Below are 21,477 nucleotides of genomic sequence, written 5' to 3' on the forward strand. Positions count from 1 at the left end.
ATACCCAAACGCTTACAGCCTTGCTCATCTCCGTGCAGCTCATCCCGGCTTTAACCACTAGACCGCAGCAGCAGGCAGCGCCGCGACACCTTTCCCGTTTAAAACGACATAAGCTTATTTATTTTAAGGGTTTTTTTCCTTCCCTCTTCTCCCCACTTGCTTTGCTAGGATCCAGGCGGCTCCTGGACCAGCCAGAGCAAGACCAGAGCATTAATAAGAGCTTTCTAAGTGCTACAGGTAAAGCGTTATTATGGTCAGTGGCCTAGTGCTCGTCCTGGGACAGGACGTCCTGCTAAAATGAAGCAATTTCCTTCAAACAACAGAAATAAATAGCAGAGAAAAAGCCAGAAAGGTACTGAGAATAGGGTGCTCGAAGGGATCCTGGTGCACTGCAACACCCTACCTTGTCTCGCTTTGAACACAGGGTTTCTTGGTGTTTCACAGTTATTGAGAAGTAAGAGCTACCCCGTGAAGCAGAACTCCCACTTCGCACGGGAGCCATCAAGTTGCAGAAATACTTCTGCCAAAGCCAGGCTGAAAAACGCTCAAGAGGCATATTGGGTCGTTCTTTGCTTGGAGCTTAGCTAAAACTGTGTACCTGGAGCCCTTTCCTACGCTTTTCTCAGAGCTGTGCCCCGTAACTCACGTTCCCAGCCCCTTCCCACACAACTCCCCCACCCCCTTTACCACACCTGCGCCCGTGCCCACCACGCCGCCATTCCCCACCCAAACCTCCCCCTTTTACCACCCCCTCGCTTCCTTAAACCTTATTTTCACACACAATCCTTTCCACTCACCTCCCTCCGGGGCCACTTCTCTCACAGGCATCTCATGCACCCCCAAGTCTCCTCCCCCCCCGCACTAAGACCCCTTCCCCTCCCCCTCCCAAGCCCACTCCCCCACCACTCCTCCTCCTCTCTGGGACACCTCACATCCCCTCAAGCCTCCCCTCTCCCCCTTTACGAGCTCACTCCCCCACCAATCCTCCCTCTCTCCTCTCAGGGACGCCTCACACCCCCTCAAGCCTCCCCTCTCCCCCCTCCCAAGCTCACTCCCCCACCACTCCTCCTCCTCTCTGGACACCTCACATCCCCTCAAGCCTCCCCTCTCCCCCCTTTACGAGCTCACTCCCCCACCATTCCTCCCTCTCTCCTCTCAGGGACGCCTCACACCCCCTCAAGCCTCCCTGCTCTCCCTCCATACTAACAGCCATTCCCCTCCCAAGCTCACTCCACCACCATTCTTCCTCCTCCTCCTCTCAGGGACACCTCACATCCCCTCAAGCCTCCCCTCTCCCAAGCTCATTCCCCCACCATTCCTCCTTCTCTCCTCTCAGGGACACCTCGCATCCCCTCAACCCTCCTCTCTCCCCCCACACTAACACCTATTCCCCTCACCAGCTTGCTCACCTGCCATCCCTCCTCTCTGGGAAGCCTCACATCCTCTCAAGCCTCCCCTCTCCCCCCCTCCCCCCTCACAAGCTCACTCCCCCACCATTCCTCCTTCTCTCCTCTCTGGGATGCCTCACATGCCCTCAATCCTCCCTGCTCTCCCTCCATACTAACACCCATTCCACTCACAAGCTCACTCCCCCATCATTCCTCCTCCTCCTCCTCTCAGAGACACCTCACATCCCTCAACCCTCCCCTCTCCCCCACACTAACACCTATTCCCCTCAGCAGCTTGCTCCCCCGCCATTCCTCCTCCTCTCTGGGAAGCCTCACATCCCCTCAAGCCTCCGCTCTCCCCCCACACTAGCACCCACCCTCCGTACTCCCCCCACAAGCTCACTGCCCGCCATTCCTCCTCCTCTTCTCCTCCCCTGACCCACACACCTCTCTCCCTCCCCTACACAAAATGGCGCCGCCCGCGCGCCCGCCTTTTCCGCCAGGAGCCCATCACGAGCCCATCACGTGACGCCGCGCACGCCCGCCCGTGCCGTTCCACGAGGCGGCGCTGGGCGGGAAGGGTCGGGGCGCGAGACGACGGCTGAGGCGGCACCGCCGGTGAGGGACCCCGCTCTGCTGCTTCTTCCTCCCCCTCCTCCTCCTTCCCCCCTCGGGCCCCCGGGGCGGCTGGACGCCCCCCTTCGCCTCCGGGAGAAGCCCCGGCCCTGGGGCAGCCCCCGCCTCCCTCTGCCTCGCGGTTCTCCTCAGGGAGAGCGCCCCCCGCCCCCTCCCAACTCTGCTCCTTTACAGCCCCCTGTAAGGTTGGGAGCAGCGTTTCCCTCAGGAGAGACCCCTTGCCCACCCCCCCAGCCCCAGGGTGGCGCCCCAGCCCCCCCTTGCCCGGTCCCCCAGCCCCCCTCGCCCACCCCCCCCAGCCCCAGGGTGGCGCCCCAGCCCCCCTTGCCCGGTCCCCCAGCCCCCCTTGCCCACCCCCCCAGCCCCAGGGTGGCCCCCCAGCCCCCCCTTGCCCGGTCCCCCAGCCCCCCTTGCCCGGTCCCCCAGCCCCAGGGTGGCCCCCCAGCCCCCCTCGCCCACCCCCCCCAGCCCCAGGGTGGCCCCCCAGCCCCCCTCGCCCACCCCCCCCAGCCCCAGGGTGGCCCCCCAGCCCCCCTCGCCCACCCCCCCCAGCCCCAGGGTGGCCCCCCAGCCCCCCTCGCCCACCCCCCCCAGCCCCAGGGTGGCCCCCCAGCCCCCCTCGCCCACCCCCCCCAGCCCCAGGGTGGCCCCCCAGCCCCCCTCGCCCACCCCCCCCAGCCCCAGGGTGGCCCCCCAGCCCCCCTCGCCCGGTCCCCCAGCCCCAGGGTGGCCCCCCAGCCCCCCTCGCCCGGTCCCCCAGCCCCAGGGTGGCGCCCCAGCCCCCCTCGCCCGGTCCCCCAGCCCCAGGGTGGCCCCCCAGCCCCCCTCGCCCGGTCCCCCAGCCCCAGGGTGGCCCCCCAGCCCCCCTCGCCCGGTCCCCCAGCCCCAGGGTGGCCCCCCAGCCCTCCTCTACCCTCCCCCAGCCTCAGGGTGGCCCCCCGGCCTCAGGGTGCCCCATTTTGTCCCCAGTCCTAGAGTTGTCCCCCCTCGCCAGTGGCCCCTGGTACCCTCCTATCCCCAGCCCTAACTTGCCCCCAGTCCCAGGAGGACCCAAGCCCCTCACCCCCATGCCCCTATGCCCTCCCCAGCCCTAGAGCCCCCCCTTGCCCCCAGGGTGGCCTCCAAGCCCTAAGAGGGTACCCCAGTCCTCCCTTTGCCCCCAGTCCTAGGGTGTCCCCCCCTCAACCCCAGCCCTCCACCCCTGCCCCCTGGGGTCTGACCCCAGCCCGCCCTGCTCCCCAGCCCTCCGCCCCTGCCCCGGAGGTCTGACCCCAGCCCGCTCTGCTCCCCAGCCCTCCGCCCCTGCCCCGGAGGTCTGACCCCAGCCCGCTCTGCTCCCCAACCCTGCGCCCCTGCCGCTGGGGTCTGACCCCAGCCCGCCCTGCTCCCCAGCCCTCCACCCCTGCCCCCTGGGGTCTGACCCCAGCCCGCCCTGCTCCCCAGCCCTCTGCCCCTGCCCCGGAGGTCTGACCCCAGCCCGCTCTGCTCCCCAACCCTGTGCCCCTGCCGCCGGGGTCTGACCCCAGCCCGCTCTGCTCCCCAGCCCCCCGCCCCTGCCCCGGGGGTCTGACCCCAGCCCGCCCTGCTCCCCAGCCCTCCGCCCCTGCCCCGGGGGTCTGACCCCAGCCCGCTCTGCTCCCCAGCCCCCGCCCCTGCCCCGGGGGTCTGACCCCAGCCCGCCCTGCTCCCCAACCCTGTGCCCCTGCCGCGGGGTCTGACCCCAGCCCGCTCTGCTCCCCAGCCCCCCGCCCCTGCCCCGGGGGTCTGACCCCAGCCCGCCCTGCTCCCCAGCCCCCCGCCCCTGCCCCGGGGGTCTGACCCCAGCCCGCTCTGCTCCCCAACCCCGCGCCCCTGCCGCTGGGGTCTGACCCCAGCCCGCCCTGCTCCCCAGCCCCGCGCCCCTGCCCCGGGGGTCTGACCCCAGCCCACTCTGCTCCCCAGCCCTCCGCCCCTGCCCCCGGGGTCTGACCCCCAGCCTGCCCTGCTCCCCAGCCCTCCGCCCCTGCCCCCGGGGTCTGATCCCAGCCCGCCCTGCTCCCCAGCCCTCCGCCCCTGCCCCCGGGGTCTGACCCCAGCCCGCCCTGCTCCCCGGCCCCCCGCCCCTGCCCCCGGGGTCTGACCCCAGCCCGCCCTGCTCCCCGCCCCCCGCCCCTGCCCCCAGGGTCTGACCCCAGCCCGCCCTGCTCCCCGGCCCCCCACCCCTGCCCCCGTGGGTCTGACCCCAGCCCGCCCTGCTCCCTGGCCCTCCGCCCCCGCGGGTCTGACCCCAGCCCGCCCTGCTCCCCGGCCCCCCGCCCCTGCCCCCAGGGTCTGACCCCAGCCCGCCCTGCTCCCTGGCCCTCCGCCCCCGCGGGTCTGACCCCAGCCCGCTCTGCTCCCCAGCCCCCCGCCCCCGGGGGTCTGACCCCAGCCTGCCCTGCTCCCCATCCTCTGCCCCCACCCCTGGGGTCTGACCCCAGCCTGCCCTGCTCCCCAGCCCTCTGCCCCTGACCCATGGGGTCTGACCCCAGCCCGCCCTGCTCCCCGGCCCTCCGCCCCTGCCCCCGGGGTCTGACCCCAGCCCGCTCTGCTCCCCAGCCCCGCTCCCCTGCCCCGGGGGTCTGACCCCAGCCCACTCTGCTCCCCAGCCCTGCGCCCCTGCCCCGGGGGTCTGACCCCAGCCCACTCTGCTCCCCAGCCCTCCGCCCCTGCCCCGGGGGTCTGACCCCAGCCCGCGCTCCTCCCCAGCCCAGCCCCTGCTCCGGGGGTCTGACCCCAGCCCGCTCTGCTCCCCAACCCTGCGCCCCTGCCGCTGGGGTCTGACCCCAGCCCACCCTGCTCCCCAGCCCTCCACCCCTGCCCCCGGGGTCTTGCCCCTGGCCCGCCCTGCTCCCCAGCCCTCCGCCCCGGGGGTCTCGCCCCCAGCCCGCTTTGCTCCCCAGCCCCCTGCTCCCACGGCTCGCCCGAGGCCACTCTGCTCCCCAGCCCTTCGCCTCTCCCTGTGGGGTCTCTGCAGCCCTCCCGTGCCGTGAGAAGTCCACGTGTTCGCTGCAGGAATCGGGATTCGTTTTTTCTGCGGTGCGTAGGGCTGGTGCAGAGCCAGCGCCCCAGCTGCGGTGCCGGTGAGCGTCCAGCAGTAACACCAAACCCTATTTAACGTTCCCTTTTTACGCTTTATTTAGGCGGCTCTTCCTCGCGCCCTCAATCTTTGCTCGAGGCGGCAGCGTGGCGGCGCGTAGCTGTTCCTTAGGGTGGCGGCGGGCATGGAGCAGCACCCCTTCGGCGACGAGAGCGCGGTGCATTTGGAGATGCATCTCCCTGGGTTTCCTGACAGCCAGGGGCTCATCTCTAGCGAGGCTCTCGGCCTCGATCTGTCCCTAAATGGGGAAGGGGTCCCGTATGTGGGGCTGGGCGGCTTGGACGCAGCGCCCGGCCTTCAGCCCGCGGATGCGGCCAGTGAGGCTCCGGCGGCTGATTTAACCGCGTTCTCTGTGTACCCGGCCAAGGACTGCGGCTCCCTTCAGCTCCTCGGCGCGTCCGACCCGCGCCCCTCGCAGCACGGTGAGCGCGCTGGGCTCTGCCCTCCCCGCTGTTTTGACGGTGTCTCGCAGATGAAAGCGGCCAGAGTTATTTAGTAGTTTTGTATAGGTGGTGGAGTCTGTTACGTGGATGTATTTTTGGGGTTGAGAGATGGATGCGGGCGGTTCTTTAATCATTAAGCACTCTGAAAGCGTTTCTTGTTGCCTGTTACCTGTAAAATGACATTCAAATCGGTAAGGCTGTCGAAGATGGTGATAATTATAACACCTCTCTTTGACAGGAATTTAATTTCTCTCCTATTTTCTTAAAATTATACCCTAGGCAGGAATATATATGTTTTTTTTTTCTTTCTCCGAGAGCCCTCGCAACCCGCTCTCCGCCTGGAAATGGAAAACGCGAAGGCATTAGAATGATAGATTTGCTAAACACGTTGCAAACACCTACGTTACTGGCTTTCCCTGGAGCGGAGAAGAGGCTTTCTGTTTAATTCTTTCTGCATTTCAAATGCATTTCAAATGAAAGGGGTTAAGCAGAAGGGGCTTTTCCCTTCCGGAGGGAACGCGCGACGCGGTGGCGAACGTGGATCGCAGCGCGCCCCGTTTGGGTGGCTTGAGGGCAAACCAAATGGAGGGCTGCGACGAGCAGCAGCACTCGCGTAGGAAAATGAGACTTTCCCCAGTTAATAACGGCTCGTCCCTTTGCCGGGAGCCTCGAGCTGCCTCCCAAAGCCCGCTCCGGCGGGAAGCGCCTGGGTTGTTGCCCATCCGGACTGCCGGAGGTAAAACACCCCGCGCAAAGCGGGCAGCGGTTGCCTCGTTTCTTCCCTCTTTTCCCAAGAAAAAGAGGGGAAAATGGGACAGCTCGTTCCCAGCGAGGCTCGGAACGGCGAAGGACGCGACTCGTGCGAGGGCGGGACGTGGGGTTCGGTGGTCGCGGAGGCCCCGGCAGCGAAATGGCTGCAGAGCTGGGAATCATAAGAGTGCGTTTGCGGGACCTTTGCGCTCGCTGTTGTGCGGATGCTCGGCCGCCGCGACCTGCGGGCCGGACCCCCGCAACGGGAGCCGTGTAAAAAGAGATAATTTGATCAATATTTGAGTGAAAATTGCGTTATCACAAGGGTAACCTGAGGATATCACTTTCTCCTGCCCTTCAGAGCCGGCGCTTCCCGCACCGATGGAGCCCGGAGGAGGAGCTGGAGCTGGCGGATGCGCAGGGAGAGGAAGGCATCCCCTCGTCTCTCGGCGGGCCTCGCTGCCGGGCTGCGGCCGCTGCGGGAAGGTGTTCGGCAGCGCCAGCGCTCTCAGCAAACACGGCCTGACTCACAGCCAGAAGCGGGAGCACGTCTGCGCCGTCTGCAGCAAGGCCTTCAAGCGCCCGGACCACCTGTACGTAGGCGTTCCCCGCCACCGACCCCCCAGAGCTGCCGTGGGTGGATCCGCGTCGGGAGAGGCGGCGCTCCTTAGTCTTTGCCGTCCTTTTGGGCTGGCAAATGCTGTCAAACCAGGTTACAAACCCACCTGCGTGGCTGGTGCAAATGAGTGTTGCATTTTCCAGCGTGGGCCGCTGCAGGAAAAGCTGTAAACTACTTGCCCTAAACTACTTGCCCTAAACTACTTGCCCTAAACTACTTGCCCTAAACTACTTGCCCTAAACTACTTGCCCTAAACTACTTGCCCTAAACTACTTGCCCTAAACTACTTGCCCTAAACTACTTGCCCTAAACTACTTGCCCTAAACTACTTGCCCTAAACTACTTGCCCTAAACTACTTGCCCTAAACTACTTGCCCTAAACTACTTGCCCTAAACTACTTGCCCTAAACTACTTGCCCTAAACTACTTGCCCTAAACTACTTGCCCTAAACTACTTGCCCTAAACTACTTGCCCTAAACTACTTGCCCTAAACTACTTGCCCTAAACTACTTGCCCTAAACTACTTGCCCTAAACTACTTGCCCTAAACTACTTGCCCTAAACTACTTGCCCTAAACTACTTGCCCTAAACTACTTGCCCTAAACTACTTGCCCTAAACTACTTGCCCTAAACTACTTGCCCTAAACTACTTGCCCTAAACTACTTGCCCTAAACTACTTGCCCTAAACTACTTGCCCTAAACTACTTGCCCTAAACTACTTGCCCTAAACTACTTGCCCTAAACTACTTGCCCTAAACTACTTGCCCTAAACTACTTGCCCTAAACTACTTGCCCTAAACTACTTGCCCTAAACTACTTGCCCTAAACTACTTGCCCTAAACTACTTGCCCTAAACTACTTGCCCTAAACTACTTGCCCTAAACTACTTGCCCTAAACTACTTGCCCTAAACTACTTGCCCTAAACTACTTGCCCTAAACTACTTGCCCTAAACTACTTGCCCTAAACTACTTGCCCTAAACTACTTGCCCTAAACTACTTGCCCTAAACTACTTGCCCTAAACTACTTGCCCTAAACTACTTGCCCTAAACTACTTGCCCTAAACTACTTGCCCTAAACTACTTGCCCTAAACTACTTGCCCTAAACTACTTGCCCTAAACTACTTGCCCTAAACTACTTGCCCTAAACTACTTGCCCTAAACTACTTGCCCTAAACTACTTGCCCTAAACTACTTGCCCTAAACTACTTGCCCTAAACTACTTGCCCTAAACTACTTGCCCTAAACTACTTGCCCTAAACTACTTGCCCTAAACTACTTGCCCTAAACTACTTGCCCTAAACTACTTGCCCTAAACTACTTGCCCTAAACTACTTGCCCTAAACTACTTGCCCTAAACTACTTGCCCTAAACTACTTGCCCTAAACTACTTGCCCTAAACTACTTGCCCTAAACTACTTGCCCTAAACTACTTGCCCTAAACTACTTGCCCTAAACTACTTGCCCTAAACTACTTGCCCTAAACTACTTGCCCTAAACTACTTGCCCTAAACTACTTGCCCTAAACTACTTGCCCTAAACTACTTGCCCTAAACTACTTGCCCTAAACTACTTGCCCTAAACTACTTGCCCTAAACTACTTGCCCTAAACTACTTGCCCTAAACTACTTGCCCTAAACTACTTGCCCTAAACTACTTGCCCTAAACTACTTGCCCTAAACTACTTGCCCTAAACTACTTGCCCTAAACTACTTGCCCTAAACTACTTGCCCTAAACTACTTGCCCTAAACTACTTGCCCTAAACTACTTGCCCTAAACTACTTGCCCTAAACTACTTGCCCTAAACTACTTGCCCTAAACTACTTGCCCTAAACTACTTGCCCTAAACTACTTGCCCTAAACTACTTGCCCTAAACTACTTGCCCTAAACTACTTGCCCTAAACTACTTGCCCTAAACTACTTGCCCTAAACTACTTGCCCTAAACTACTTGCCCTAAACTACTTGCCCTAAACTACTTGCCCTAAACTACTTGCCCTAAACTACTTGCCCTAAACTACTTGCCCTAAACTACTTGCCCTAAACTACTTGCCCTAAACTACTTGCCCTAAACTACTTGCCCTAAACTACTTGCCCTAAACTACTTGCCCTAAACTACTTGCCCTAAACTACTTGCCCTAAACTACTTGCCCTAAACTACTTGCCCTAAACTACTTGCCCTAAACTACTTGCCCTAAACTACTTGCCCTAAACTACTTGCCCTAAACTACTTGCCCTAAACTACTTGCCCTAAACTACTTGCCCTAAACTACTTGCCCTAAACTACTTGCCCTAAACTACTTGCCCTAAACTACTTGCCCTAAACTACTTGCCCTAAACTACTTGCCCTAAACTACTTGCCCTAAACTACTTGCCCTAAACTACTTGCCCTAAACTACTTGCCCGGTCCTAAACCTGCAGCCTAAACTGCAGCTTTCCGGTCGGTTTTCCCTCGGTTTAGGTTAAGGTGCCTGTCTAGTTCTTCCCCCCTCTCCCCCAATTTCTACTCTACCCTCTTTTCTACTGAAAAGAGAGTCGGAGCCAGGGCACCACCGCGCACGCTGACGGGTAGAACCGGGCTTGAGATCCCTTTGGGGCTGCTCGAGCCGCCGCAGCTTAGGTGCAAACCGACTTCTTTTCACCGGGAAATGCTAATCGCCCTGTTTTCCTCTGACCACCGCAGGAGCGGGCACATGGCGACGCATCAGAAAATGAAACCATTCGCGTGCCCGCATCGAGGCTGCGCTAAGAGCTACTGCGATCCCCGGTCGCTGCGCCGCCATTACGAGCTGCAGCACAGCTGGTGCGGCTCGAAGGAGGCTCCGAAGGAAGGCGCCGGGGAGGAATCCCCGCTTCTTCCCGCTCCGTGCATCCAAGGCGGCGGGAAACCGGTGGCCCGACTGGCCGCGCGCTGCGCGTCAGGCCCTTTCCCGCCCAGCGGGGACCCGCCGAGGTGCGTCGTGACCAGCTTTGCGAATCAGAAGCCCCCCTCGGCCGCCTTGCCCTCCGCCTGGGCGGACCCCGCCTCGTCAAGCCAGGCCTCCTGCCTCGCCCCTGAGGGCAGCGGCTTTCTGGAGGCCACGGGAGACGACGTAGCGACGGGCCGCCTGCCTTGCCCGAAGAGTGCCGCTTCTTCCAGCGTCTGCGCCGCGATCGATCCCGGCGACGTGTCTGTGCTGGCGCCAGGCGAGAGCGTAGTTACCCATCTGTCCCGCAGGCCTTTCGTTTCAGAAGCCCGGCTCCCCTTGGAGCCCCAGCGATGCCCCGCCGGCCCCCTCCCCTCTTTTTCCGTGTTCAGAGGGTGGAAGCCGTCCACGAACCAGCCGAGCGGTAGCTACCAGTGGATGAGAGACATGCTGGTTTGCGCTAAACCCCAAAGGAGCGATGCCTGCCTTGCTCACGAGCCGCCCGCCGCAGCGCAGGGTGTTTCGGAGGGCTTCGCTGGACCTTCCCTCGCTCTCTCGGCTGCCTATGAGTGTCCGGACGCTTCGTCTTTGAAAGCCAAGGAGGACGCGCCGAGGAAGTTTGAGGAAGCCCCCGACTCCCACCTGTGGGAGGATGCTGGGGCGTTGATTTTCCCGGAGGTTCAGAAGTGGGACGGGCCGCCAAGCCAGACCAGGCAGCTCTTCCCGAAACCCCAGGATCCCGCCGCGTGCCCGGAGGCGCCGCAGCTGCAGCGGCACCTCTTCCAGCCGCTCGCCGCCTCTCGGCAGGTCCCGTCCCACGCCCGGGCGCCAGCTCCGGTCACGCTGGCGGCTCCCGAGGCCGAGTGCCTGCCGGCAAACCCCCTCCGAGCGGGATTTCAGCAGCCGCCCCCTTGGACGCCCCAGCTTCCGCAGCCGACGGGGTACGAAGGGCTTTCTGCGCCACTCCAAGCGTCCGTACCCCACTTCCAGGGCGTGTTGTCTGACGGGGAGAAACAAGGAGCGCAGGCAGCCCCTGCTTTTCAGTCCCCCGTGCGAGAATCCACGGGGCCGCGAGGCTCCTCTGCGCCTAGCTGGCTCTGGTGTGGAATGAGTGGAAGCGCCGCGGGAAGCCGCTCCTCCGGGAGCTGGGATCAGCTGGAAAACAAGGATTCGGCGCTTAAAAAGGAGGAGAGTAGAGACTGTGGCGCGGAGGCAGGTGGGAAACCGCCGGCGGGTGCCGGCCGGTGTTGGCGTCTGCCCGCCGTCCGCCGGGAGAAGCTGCCCTCGGGGCCGAGCTGCGCCGCTCCCCCCAGCCAGGTGGCCATGGCGTCCTTCTCTGCTCCCGCCGCCGCAACGCGCCAGCTGACCATTTTCAACCGCATCCAAGTACGTCGGCGTGTCCTTTCTTCCCTGTTTGGGTTTTTTTTAAGCTGTCTGTTGTTTGAGTTTGCGTCTCGGTGCCGTTGGCTGTCTTCCCGCGCTCTTTTAAGCACTTTTCATTAGCGCCGACAGCTCTAGATTCACCCGTAACGGCACTTATCGCTTACGCCGCGCTCTGAAAACCGTTACCTAATGAACCCAGTGCCAAAGGCTTAGAAATCATTCAACGAGGTTGACTTTTGTGATATTTAGTAACGGGATACGCAGCCTTTCGCCTGGCTTCGTGGGCTGAGGTCGGTGAGAGTCGAAGGCGGCGACCGCCCGCGCGCTGGGCGAGCTCCGCGCCCGTGGAACGTTTCCTGCCGGCTTTCTCCGGTGGAAACAGAGGTCAAAGTCAAAACGCGTTGGCTGAGGGTGGCCGTGGGAGCTTCTCTTACGGCTAAACGTCCCGCGGCCGGGGATTTGCATCCCTCTGCCTCTGGGAGATTGTTCTTGGGGGCCCGGGTGATACGTGATAACAGATAACAAGTGTTATTTTCACGGAGAAAATGGCTCCCTGCCTCTGTTTCTTTTTTTTAAAGAGGGAATGACTACGTTTGAGAGCTTCCCTTGCGGGCAGAATAACATCTGCTTTCGGTTGTTGTTTCCTTTTACTGCAGGGTGGGAACATCTACAGCCTCACGAAGGCGGCGGAGGAGAGCCGGCTGAATGGCTGGTAAGCAGCTTGCGCCGAGCTCTCGAGGGCGGCGGTTGTTTCCTAGAGCGCGTTTTAAGCACCGAGTCGGGCACCTTTTTGTTCCCTCCGGGGTCGAGCTTTAACGCAGCCCCATCGTCTGTCTGGCTTTAGGCTGCGCTAACGAACGGGCGCTTCGGTTAGAACCGCGAGGGCTTCGCGCCTCGTTCTGAACTCGCCGACTGAAGCGTGCCGGGGGGGCGGCTCGAGCGAGACGCTTAAGCCCGTTGGGGGGGTAATAAGGAACGACCGGGCTCCTCCTTTTCATGTGTTACAAGAACAAAAGAGCAAAAGTTCACTGGGAAGGAAGGAAAGAAGCGGAGATCTGGGGTAAGGTGAAGGGGATCACCTCGCCGAAGGTGGCTGGGGGCGTGCGGGCTCCACCCTCCACCTCATCCCTAAATAACCTAAAGAGAGTTGCTGCATTAAAATCGTGGGGGCAGGCCCTGAGGTTAGGTTTTAGAAGCGATTAGCTAATTCGATGGCTAATCATTTGTTTTAGAGGGTGTTTGTCACTCTGCTCTCTCTGCCAAAGAAAACTCCCCTCTTCTTCGGCAATCGCTGCATCTTTGGGGCGGGGGCCGCCCGCCTTGGGTGCTGCCCCCGCGAGGGAAGGGTGGCTCGGCCGCCTCGCTGCCCAGGCTCGCCAGCTCGCCCTTTACCGAGCAAGACGGCAAAGCCGCTCCCGGGAGAAGGAGGTTTTTCTGGTCTGCGTCCTTCGCAGCAGGGGCGCAGGCCCCGGGCGCGCGGCGCGGCTCGCCGGCGCGGGGAAGGGCGCTGCTCTCTCCCGGTACGGAAGGCTCGCCGCCTTCGTCACGCGAGAAATCACACCACGGGGCGTATCCCCAAAGGACACGGGGCTTTTCCATTCACGGAATGGCATCTTTCAGAAATTCCACTGTGAGTGGAGTGCCTGGAACTGAAAGAAGACGCTGCTGAGGTTCTTAACGCAGGTCGGACGTTGGAGCGGGTGATTTTGGCGTCGTGGTTAAAAAGCGATGTCTGTATCTTTGAAAACAGTACTTGTTCGTGTCTGCGAACATTGCTGTAACTGCTGGGAAGGGAAGGCTTCGCAGCCCCGTCCCTCGGTTAGAGCTCTCCGAAGCCGGTGGCTGACGTCCCGCTGGGGATTTCGCTCTGCTTCCCATCTTATGCTGCCAAACGCACCGCGGCAACTCCCCAGCCAGACACGAAACGAGCCCTGTGGCGGGGAACGCCGACAGCGGTCGAATTATTACTTTTAAAAGCACTTCGACTTACACAACGTTAATTTTCCCTCCCTTTATCTCCGTTTTCTCGCTCAGCGACAAGACCGGTGCCGCGCCCGCCGCCGACCGCGAAAGCGCCTTTCTCCACGAGAGCGGCGGCCAGCACTTCTGCGCCGAGAGCGGTCTGGAGAGCCGCCGGTGTTTCCGTGGTGAGCGATGGCGTTCGCCACCGCGGGAGGAGGAGCAGCAGGTAAAGGGAAACGGAATCCTTCGGGGCTTGGTGTTTAACAGGAGTTTGAGTTAAGGTCGTGAGGGTGCTTTAAACGGGCTCGTAGCATATGGAGAAGCTGCAGAGCAACTTCAGCTCGTCCCGAGAGCGAGGGCAGGAGCGGGGTGCGGGACAGCGGCGCCGTCGTTGCGGAGCGGCCGTTCTTCCGTAACTGCGGTGCTCGGAAAGCTGCCGCTGCTCCCAGCGACGTTCTTCGCGCCGCAGCGGCGAAGCGGCAGCGGAAAAGGGCTGTTGCAGCCGCTAAGCGGGAGCTCGGCTTTGCAAAGATCAGGAGGAATTGGTGCGGGGAGGGTTCCTGCTCTGGGTTCTCGCTAAAGTACGTCGCGCTTAGGGGGACTTACTCTCTTAAGAGCAGCGGGTAGCTCTTACTATCGTTTATAAAATGGAGAAACCGTTCAGAATTGGCTTGAAAGGACAGTTTTCAAAGCGTTTCGATGTCCCCCGGTGAAACGCCCCGTACCCTCGTTTGTGTTTGCGAAAGGTGAGCCACGCCGGAGGCGCGAGCGCTCGCGCACCGCCGCTCGAGGCAGCGGCAGGTGGAGACCCTCCCTCCACCCCCGAGGTGCCTTTAGAGGACGGCACGGCGGCTCCTCTGGTCATCCCCGTCTCCGTCCCGGTGACAGCTACGAGCTCGCGAGCCGCGAACGAGGTGGGTGGCGATGGCCTTCGTCATGTCTCTTACCGGTTCGGCGGTCACGCCGGCGCTGGCCGGCTGCGCGGCGGCTGGTCGCCAGCGCGCGAGTTTGACAGGCCTGGGCGGCACGGCTCCCTCAGACCCCCCAAACTCTACCCAAATAACGCTGCAGTGACGGACTCGGCGGCGATCTCTCATGGTAGGGGGCTCGGGGGAGGTTCCGGGGTCCGTCTTGAGTAATTTTATCGGAACCCTGGAACCCGCCGGTCGCCTTTTTGTCACGTGAAGGTAAAAGGTGGTGTGGGAGGTGTCGGCAGCGTGGTGCAGGACGGGCACCTGGCATCAAAGCCTCGGAAAATGCTTGCAATTTCATAGGTGGTTTAAATAGTCTCAAGACTATTCCAGCATGAGCCTTTTTGTTTCCTCTCAGCGCTCTCTCCTACAAAAAAACTCGCAGAGGGCTCTTTCCGAGAGCGCGTGTGCGCGTCGTTGCCTCCCCCAGGGCCGTCTCCGCGCGCGAGGGCTGGAGCAGAGGGTCCTCTGACGGCCCGCCTTGCCCGACCGTTGGGGCGGGGGGCTCGTTCCCGACCTCGGAGCGATAAACCATGGCACCGAGGCCCTAGAGGACACCCCGATAAAAACCCTGCGCGATTCCGAGCTTTCTTCCACGTGGTTTCAAGCGCCTTCGCGCCCGTCCCGCTTCTTTCCTGTGATAAACTGGACGGGGGATTTGACATCTTGTTTGGAATTGTTTGTCCAGGTTCCTGAAGGGGAAAGCCTGGATGGGAAGGTCCTCAAAGAAAGCTCGTGCCAGAAAAAGAGCAAGAGGCAAACGCGGCCAAAATCGCTTTTTATCCCCCCTCCGGCGACCCCCGAAGCCCAGCCGGGGCCGGGGGGGTGTTACCAGAGCAACCTTCGATCGCCCGTGTTCCTGGTGGATCATCTGCTGCGGGACTTGTTCCAGGGCTCTCCGTACACGCCGCCTCCCATGCTCAGCCCCGTACGGGAGGGATCGGGCCTCTATTTCAGCACTCTCTGCTCTTCCTCCGCTGACGGCGATCCCAGCCAGCTGCTCGGTGCTTCCTTAGGTAATAAATCCTCCCGTCTGCGCCCAGCAGGTGACAGCGCTGGAAGGGAATCCCGCTGGCCGCCGCGCAGGCCCCGAGGCTTGCCCCGCGCTCCTTTTCTCCGAGATACGCACCTTTTATAACATGAAGTTATAAACCAAAGCGGTGTCCGCCTTCCTGGAGGATAAATCCCAGCCTCGCACGCGGGCCAGCGGAGGCTTTCGCGGAGCGTTTTAACTTCTCGTAAACTGACGGCACGATTTTATTGTGCCGGTTTGCCGTAAAAACTCATCTAAGTGTTAAAATCGCCGGTGGAGCGGCCCCCGTGAAAGCGGCTTGCCTCTGGGCTCGCCGCGGGGAGCGCGGCCGGGTTTCGGGAGTTGTGCCTCGGCCCGGCTCTGCTCGCGGCTTTAAAAAACCCGGAATTAACGTGATTTGTACGTTGCGGCTCCTGTCGCAGAAGAGGGGGCGCGACCGGCCTACCAGGGCCTGGCTCCGACCCTGGCTCTCGCTTGCGAGCCCTGCGTGGCTGGCTCGTGGCCCGTGGGCAGCCATCGAACACGGCCGGTCCGCCTCGAGAGCTTCCGAGTGGAAAAAGCGAGCCGCTTCTCTCGGGATTCCCCTTGTTTTGGGGAATAGTGGCTTGCGACGATGAGGATGCGGGAGGAAGGCTAAAGGACGGGATCTCGGCAGAACGGTATCCGGAGCGTGTTTTCTTTGCGTTTTTCAGGCAGAACGGACGGCGACTTCGGATTTTGCCTGGTGAAGGAGAGCGCCCGAATCGGCGTCCAGCCGTGAGTGACGGCGCGGCGGCGGGGGGTGGCTGCGAGAGCAGAGCCTAGCGGGGGGCCGGCGGCAAAGCCGCCGTTGACCTCCCCCCTCCCGCGGTCCCATTGCTCGGCCCCTCGCCCGGCCGGTGGCGTTGGTGGCGGGTTTTTGGCTGCGGTACCTTGCGCCGGTTGGTGTGAGGCTGCGCCCGGCGCCGTCCTGGCGTCGTTTAGGCTGGCGTCGCGAATAAAGCCGCCCGCCTCCCTCCTTCCAGACGTCCTTTTCTGCCCACCGTCGCAGCCCTCGCCCCCCGCCCCGCTGCGCCGTGGGGGTCTCAAAGCGAACCTCACAGATTTGGACGGGTTTTGAGGAAGGGGGGAACAAGCGTCCTTGGCGGGCCGGGGACAAGGGGGGGCTTTGGGGGGAGCGCTGGGAAAGGCGCGTTGCCTACGTGCCGTATTTGTTACGGCCAAGCCTCACTCGTCGCGTATCCCCTCCTGAGCGCCTGTAAGCGCCTGCCGTCGCGACGTATCCGCTCACGGCTCGCCTTCCTCCCCCTCCTCTTCCTCGTCACTTCAGGCACATCAACGTTGGGAGTCGCTTCCAGGCAGAGGTGCCGAACCTGCGGGACAGGTCGCTTTTGGGGAAGGACGAGCAGGCCGCCTCCCTGGTGTGGAAGCCCTGGGGAGACATCGCGACAAACCCCGAGACGCAGGACAGAGGTTTCTCTACGGGTTTTTCTCCGAGGCCGCCCCCGAGATATTGGGCTTCAAAAAAACCTGCGTTTTCACGGCAGCTTTTTGCGTGTTCGGATTCTCTCCCTTCTTTTTCTCGACTGTGGTGGCGCAGCGTGGGGGAGGAGGTGGCTCGGACGGTGACTGAACAACCGCTGTCAGGCTCTCGGCACTGACTGCCGTGAGAAGTGGGTTGGGGAGGGTGTTTGTACCCGTCCCCCCTCACCTGCAGCGACCTGGGGAGAGAGAGGGGAGATTTGTCTCTGGAGTTAGCGGGCCTGGAGCCGTTCCTAAGGTAGAGACGGCGATACCCAGTTAGTCGGGACGTCGGCCTCGCTTCCACCCTCCTTGTGGTCGGCTGGTTGGGCTGGGTCTGTTCCCCCCCCACTATTGGGGCAGAAACTGATGGTTTTTGTTGCGTTCGTAGTGACGGAGCTGCTCAACACGGCCTGCTCCAGCGTCATGCCGGGGGGAGGAACGAACCTGGAGCTGGCCTTGCACTGCCTGCACGAAGCCCGGGGCAGCGTTCTGGTGAGGAGCCGCTTCTCGGCCCTTATTACTAACACACCAGGGCGGCCTTCGTTACAGCTGGGAGCCTGGAATCCAGCCTCCGGGCTTCCAGACCCGGTCCTGGTGTGTAAATAAGAGCTTGGCTTGTCTCGTCGTCGTTCACGGGACGGTTTGGAGAATATTAGTCCTGCGGGTGACAAGGGAATCGCCCCGTTAGCTAAAACCCAAGGTCTGCGATGACAGTCCCTGCGTCCCTAGGCGCTCCTTGCCGAGCCAGCGCCTCCAGCCTGCTCCCGGCTAAGCCCGGAGAGGGCTCGGCTTTGCTCCGTGTTCCTCGAGGAGGGGGTTCAACAAGGCTTGGTCTAGCGGAGGGCTCGGCGTGCGCCGCGTCTCCACGAGGAGGCTCTCCGAGCCCCCCTGCCGTGGCGGGGACCGTCTGGAAGCGACTCCGGCGGAGGGAGAGCTCCTCCGGGAGGGGTGGGGGGGGGTGGGCTCCCGCAGCTGGGCCCCCGCAGATCTCCCGAGGGTCTGGTTTTTCACCCCAAACGCTTGGGCGCGGGTCGAGGAGAGGGTTCTGTAAGCCGCGGTGATCCCGCGGCGCCGTTGCCAAGCGCTGACTGAGCAAACCTCCTACCGCGGGCTGAACCGCCCACGAAATAGCTGAAAACACCCTTTTTTTCACCTTTTTGCCCCTCCTGAGGTGGGGAATCTGACGCCTTTTTGTGTTAAACCCTGCAGGAGGCTCTGGAGATGCTGCTTTTTGGGGTGCCTCAGAAACCTGAACCCCATCCTCTGGCTAATTACCGTTACGCAGGTAAACGGGAAGCGGAGCTCGTTCCTTCGCCTGGAGGGCGGACGGGTACCGCGCTTCCCTTTCCGCGCTCCGGAGAATTTCTGTAAATCTTCAAAGGCTTCATTTTAAAGAGAACTTAAAGAATTCATTTGAAAAAAATAAGATCGCACGGGCGGCGAGGGGGGGCTGATGCATCGACGGGCGCCTCGTAGCTGGGGCGGCGAGCCACCTCAGCCTGCGCCCCTGTTTCTTACCAGGTTCCGATACGTGGACGCCCCTCGAGAAGCAGCTGTTCCGAAAGGCTTTTTGCGTGCACAGGAAGGATTTTTACCTCATCCAGAAGCAGGTAACGCCGTGGGGCCGAGGCGGGTCTCGGGCTGTTGGCATCGACCGTCTCAACCCAGAAAAAAAGTCGCGTTTAGAGGCGTGTCCTTGGAAAACCCGCGTTTGCTTCTTAACGGTATAAAAAGGCAGCGGAACGGGGCACGGTTTGCCCTTAATGTGTAATTACGAGGGAATATTTAATACCTCTGCTACGAAATGCCAGAGGTATTCAGATAATCGTGGAACGTGCGATTCGGCCCTCTCGGAAGAGGAAGGTTTCTTCCCCGTCTGCTGCGGCCCCGGAGAGGTTGGGGGGAAGGACAGACGGCGCTAGGTGGATTAGTCGTGTGTCTGTGCCTTAAATGTTTTACTGCGGTGTTATAGATTGCTTCTGTTTCTCTCACACTAGATTCAGACTAAGAATGTGTCCCAGTGTGTTGAATATTACTATATCTGGAAAAAAAAAATTAAATTTGACTACAGTCGAGCTCAAGTAATAGGAAAAAAGGTCAAGAGAGACAAGGATGAGGTGGAAGAGGCTGGAGAAAAGGTAGAAACACCGCTGGGGGTTTGGGCGAGGTGCCGCTCCTCAACAGGAAGGTGCTGGGTGGTGCTGCCCGGGGAGAGGCGCTGCTCTTACTCCGCTGCTTTCATAAAACCGATCCTGGCTTAAACCTGGAACCGGGATCTCGTAGCTCGCGCCCTCCCCGAAAGGTGCCGCCGCTCTTCGCGGGCGGTGTTGGCTCGCGACGCGCCCCTCGCCGGCTCGAGACCCCCCCACCTAACGGCCCCCTTGGCGCTGAACCCGTTGCCGATGATTTTCGGGGACGTTGTGTCGCTCCGTAGAGGGCGGCGCGGGGATCGCCGAAGCCTTCCTCGCCGCCGAGCCGGAATCCGGCCCGCAGAAACACCGATTTTCTTTGTTGGCAGCGATACCCATTCTTTTTTTTTTTTTTTTTTATTGGTAGCAACTGGGTAACCGTGTAACCTCAGTGCTTTAAACCCGCGGCACGGACTTTTGTGGAGGGAAGGGGATGTTCTGCTGAGGCTGGTATAAATAATAGGGGGGTTCCTTCAAGGTCTGCGTGCGCCCCGTCCTCGCGGTGGAATTAAGGCGGGTTTCGCGGCTCCTTGGCGTTCAGAGCGGTTCACCCGGGCACACCCGGGCCGGTGCGGGCTTTTTGCGCTGGATGTAGCGCGTTCTTGCCTCGGGGGTTCCTCAGGCCCCTCCCCTGCGCCCCCCGCCTCTCCGAGGAGGAGGAGGAGGAAGAGGGGTGCATGGGGGCTCCCTGACTTGCAGGCTGCCCGCGGCTCGGGGAAGAGGCGCCGCCTCCTGCCGAAGGGGAGCCTGCCGAAGCGGAGGGCTTACCAACGGCCGCCCCGCGGCGCGCGGAGCGATGCCCGCGAGCCCCCGTGCCCGCTGGGAAGCGCAGGCCGTCGGGCTCTCTTTCCCTGCCAAGAGTGCGAAAGGTATTCATCTTTTTATTTTCCTAGAAACCAGCTCTTTTTGGCACCCGGGGGGCAGAGGGGAAGCGGAGCTAAGCGTTGCCCCGGCCCCTCTGCCCTCCCCTTCGGCTTTACGGCCAACTTTCAGCCCAAAGACGTCTTGTCTGACCACTGTGGTCCCTCACAGCCGGGCTGAAGCCCTGAAACTGAGGCCACACCCCGCATTGAAACGCGTAGGACTCACAGAAGAAGAAATAAAGCTCAGTTTAATTGTGTTTATTGAATTAAAAAAGGGAATTTGAACCCCCCCCCATTTGCTTTCCAACTTGCAGGGTGTTTGACAAGATAAAAGGGAGGAACGCTCATATGAAAAGCCATCGCCTGCAGGAGCCTGGCCTGAGGGTCAAGTGGCCCCTGAAGCATCCAAAAAGCGAGGCAGAGAGGGAAGAAACCCAGACGCCGACCTCCTCCGGGGGCGACTGCGGAGCCGTGACCTCCCAGTAGCGATGAGGTTGGCTTTCCCCGTTGGGCAAAAAATAATAACCACGCGAACCTTGGCTGGCGTCGGAGGCGCGGAGGGGCTCCGGGCGGGGTTTAGACGCCGCAGGTTGGGCCCTGCTCCTCGGCCTAACCCCTGGGCGCTCGCGCCAGTGCCGAGAAACCCGCTCAGCTCCTCCTGCCCTGGGGAAAGCGCTCGGGGAGGCCGTGGAGGGCGTTCGCTGTGGGGTGTCCGGGAGGAAACAAACCCCCCGCCGCGGCTTCGTGCGCCTGTGGCGCGGCTTAAATCGTATCCGGGCGTTTCGCAGCCGTTGGCGCCAGCGGCCGGCGGGGGTTTGGCCCGAAGAGAGGCGAAGGCCTCGCACGTCCTTGCGCGGACCGACGCCGCAAAGAGCGCGTGCGTTGACGAGCGTGGAAGAGCCGTCGTGCAAACGGCGGGGCTCACGGCCCCCGCTGCGCTTCGAAGGGTCCTTTGCCTCCACCTAAAATGGAAGTTGGATGCTCGTGGCCCTCCCCTTTGGGGTCCCCTGGCCCTCACATTCTGCCCTCCCCTTTGGGGTCCCCTGGCCCTCCCCTTTGGGGTCCCCTGGCCCTCACATTCTGTCCTCCCTTTTGGGGTCCCCTGGCCCTCCCTTTTGGGGTCCCCTGGCCCTCGCGTTCTGCCCTCCCCTTTCGGGGTCCCCTGGCCCTCCCCTTTCGGGGTCCCCTGGCCCTCCCCTTTCGGGGTCCCCTGGCCCTCCCCTTTCGGGGTCCCCTGGCCCTCCCCTTTGGGGTCCCCTGGCCCTCGCGTTCTGCCCTCCATTTCGGGGTCCCCTGCCCTCCCTTTCGGGGTGCCGCGGCCCTCGCGTTCTGCCCTCGGGGCCGGGCTTTGCCGCCGTCGGAAAGCAGCAGAACGGGGGAACCACCGGGAAGTCGTTAGCGCGTTTAACACCTCGCGGCGCCGCGGGGTGCTCGTGCCCGGCGCCCCGGGTGTGAAGCCCAGCCCTCCTCCGGCCCGGGGAAGGGCTTGGTTTGCCAAAGCGTCCCCTACTTTAGGTTATTAAATCGGGTTCTTGAACAGCAGCTGTAAAAGTTCTTGGGCTGCTCTTGCTGGTTCCGCTGTAAATAATTAAAGCTAAACTCGTGACGCTTGGCTGGTGGTGCGAGCACGGCACGCGCGGCCCTCGGCGGGGGGGAGCGGGTGGGGGGCCGAGACGGATCCTTATCCCTAAAACTCAGCTCTGAGGCCGCG

General features: G+C 61.6%; 2 protein-coding genes across 5 annotated transcripts in view; one reads left to right on the forward strand and one right to left on the reverse strand.

The window, feature by feature from the left end:
• Window positions 1-837, reverse strand: part of BICRA (BRD4 interacting chromatin remodeling complex associated protein) — a 35,374-nt gene extending 34,537 nt beyond the window's left edge. Inside the window, exon 1 of one of the 2 annotated variants that reach the window (XM_075080597.1) lies at window positions 798-837. The gene's annotated coding sequence lies outside the window, so the exon portion shown is untranslated. The remainder of the gene's footprint in view (window positions 1-797) is intronic. The other variant, XM_075080601.1, reaches the window with a different exon arrangement.
• Window positions 838-1,118: 281 nt separating this feature from the next.
• Window positions 1,119-21,317, forward strand: ZNF541 (zinc finger protein 541). Of its 3 annotated transcripts, none has more exons than XM_075080602.1 (17): window positions 1,119-2,006; window positions 4,989-5,081; window positions 5,186-5,564; window positions 6,697-6,928; window positions 9,640-11,248; window positions 11,902-11,957; window positions 13,280-13,433; window positions 13,954-14,121; window positions 14,867-15,194; window positions 15,904-15,967; window positions 16,521-16,663; window positions 17,103-17,206; window positions 17,924-17,999; window positions 18,236-18,324; window positions 18,712-18,852; window positions 19,603-19,772; window positions 20,081-21,317. In XM_075080602.1, exons 3-17 carry the CDS (start codon window positions 5,267-5,269, stop codon window positions 20,250-20,252), a joined length of 3,804 nt encoding a protein of 1,267 aa, XP_074936703.1. In that variant the 5' UTR covers window positions 1,119-2,006; window positions 4,989-5,081; window positions 5,186-5,266; the 3' UTR covers window positions 20,253-21,317. The 3 variants fall into 3 exon arrangements, with proteins under 3 accessions (XP_074936703.1, XP_074936704.1, XP_074936705.1); XM_075080603.1 differs by having other exon boundaries at window positions 5,020-5,081; XM_075080604.1 differs by lacking the exon at window positions 18,712-18,852.
• Window positions 21,318-21,477: the final 160 nt, after the last annotated feature.

This window comes from Phalacrocorax aristotelis, unplaced genomic scaffold (genome assembly GCF_949628215.1).
Source record: "Phalacrocorax aristotelis unplaced genomic scaffold, bGulAri2.1 scaffold_213, whole genome shotgun sequence".
NCBI lineage: Eukaryota > Metazoa > Chordata > Aves > Suliformes > Phalacrocoracidae > Phalacrocorax > Phalacrocorax aristotelis.

Coding starts and splice junctions, on each gene's coding strand:
- ZNF541 (XM_075080602.1), top strand. CDS start 5,267: ATGGAGCAGCACCCCTTCGGCGACGAGAGCGCGGTGCATTTGGAGATG. Junction 14,122..14,866: donor GCTCGCGAGCCGCGAACGAG/GTGGGTGGCGAT, acceptor TTGTTTGTCCAG/GTTCCTGAAGGGGAAAGCCT. Junction 18,000..18,235: donor GGCTAATTACCGTTACGCAG/GTAAACGGGAAG, acceptor GTTTCTTACCAG/GTTCCGATACGTGGACGCCC.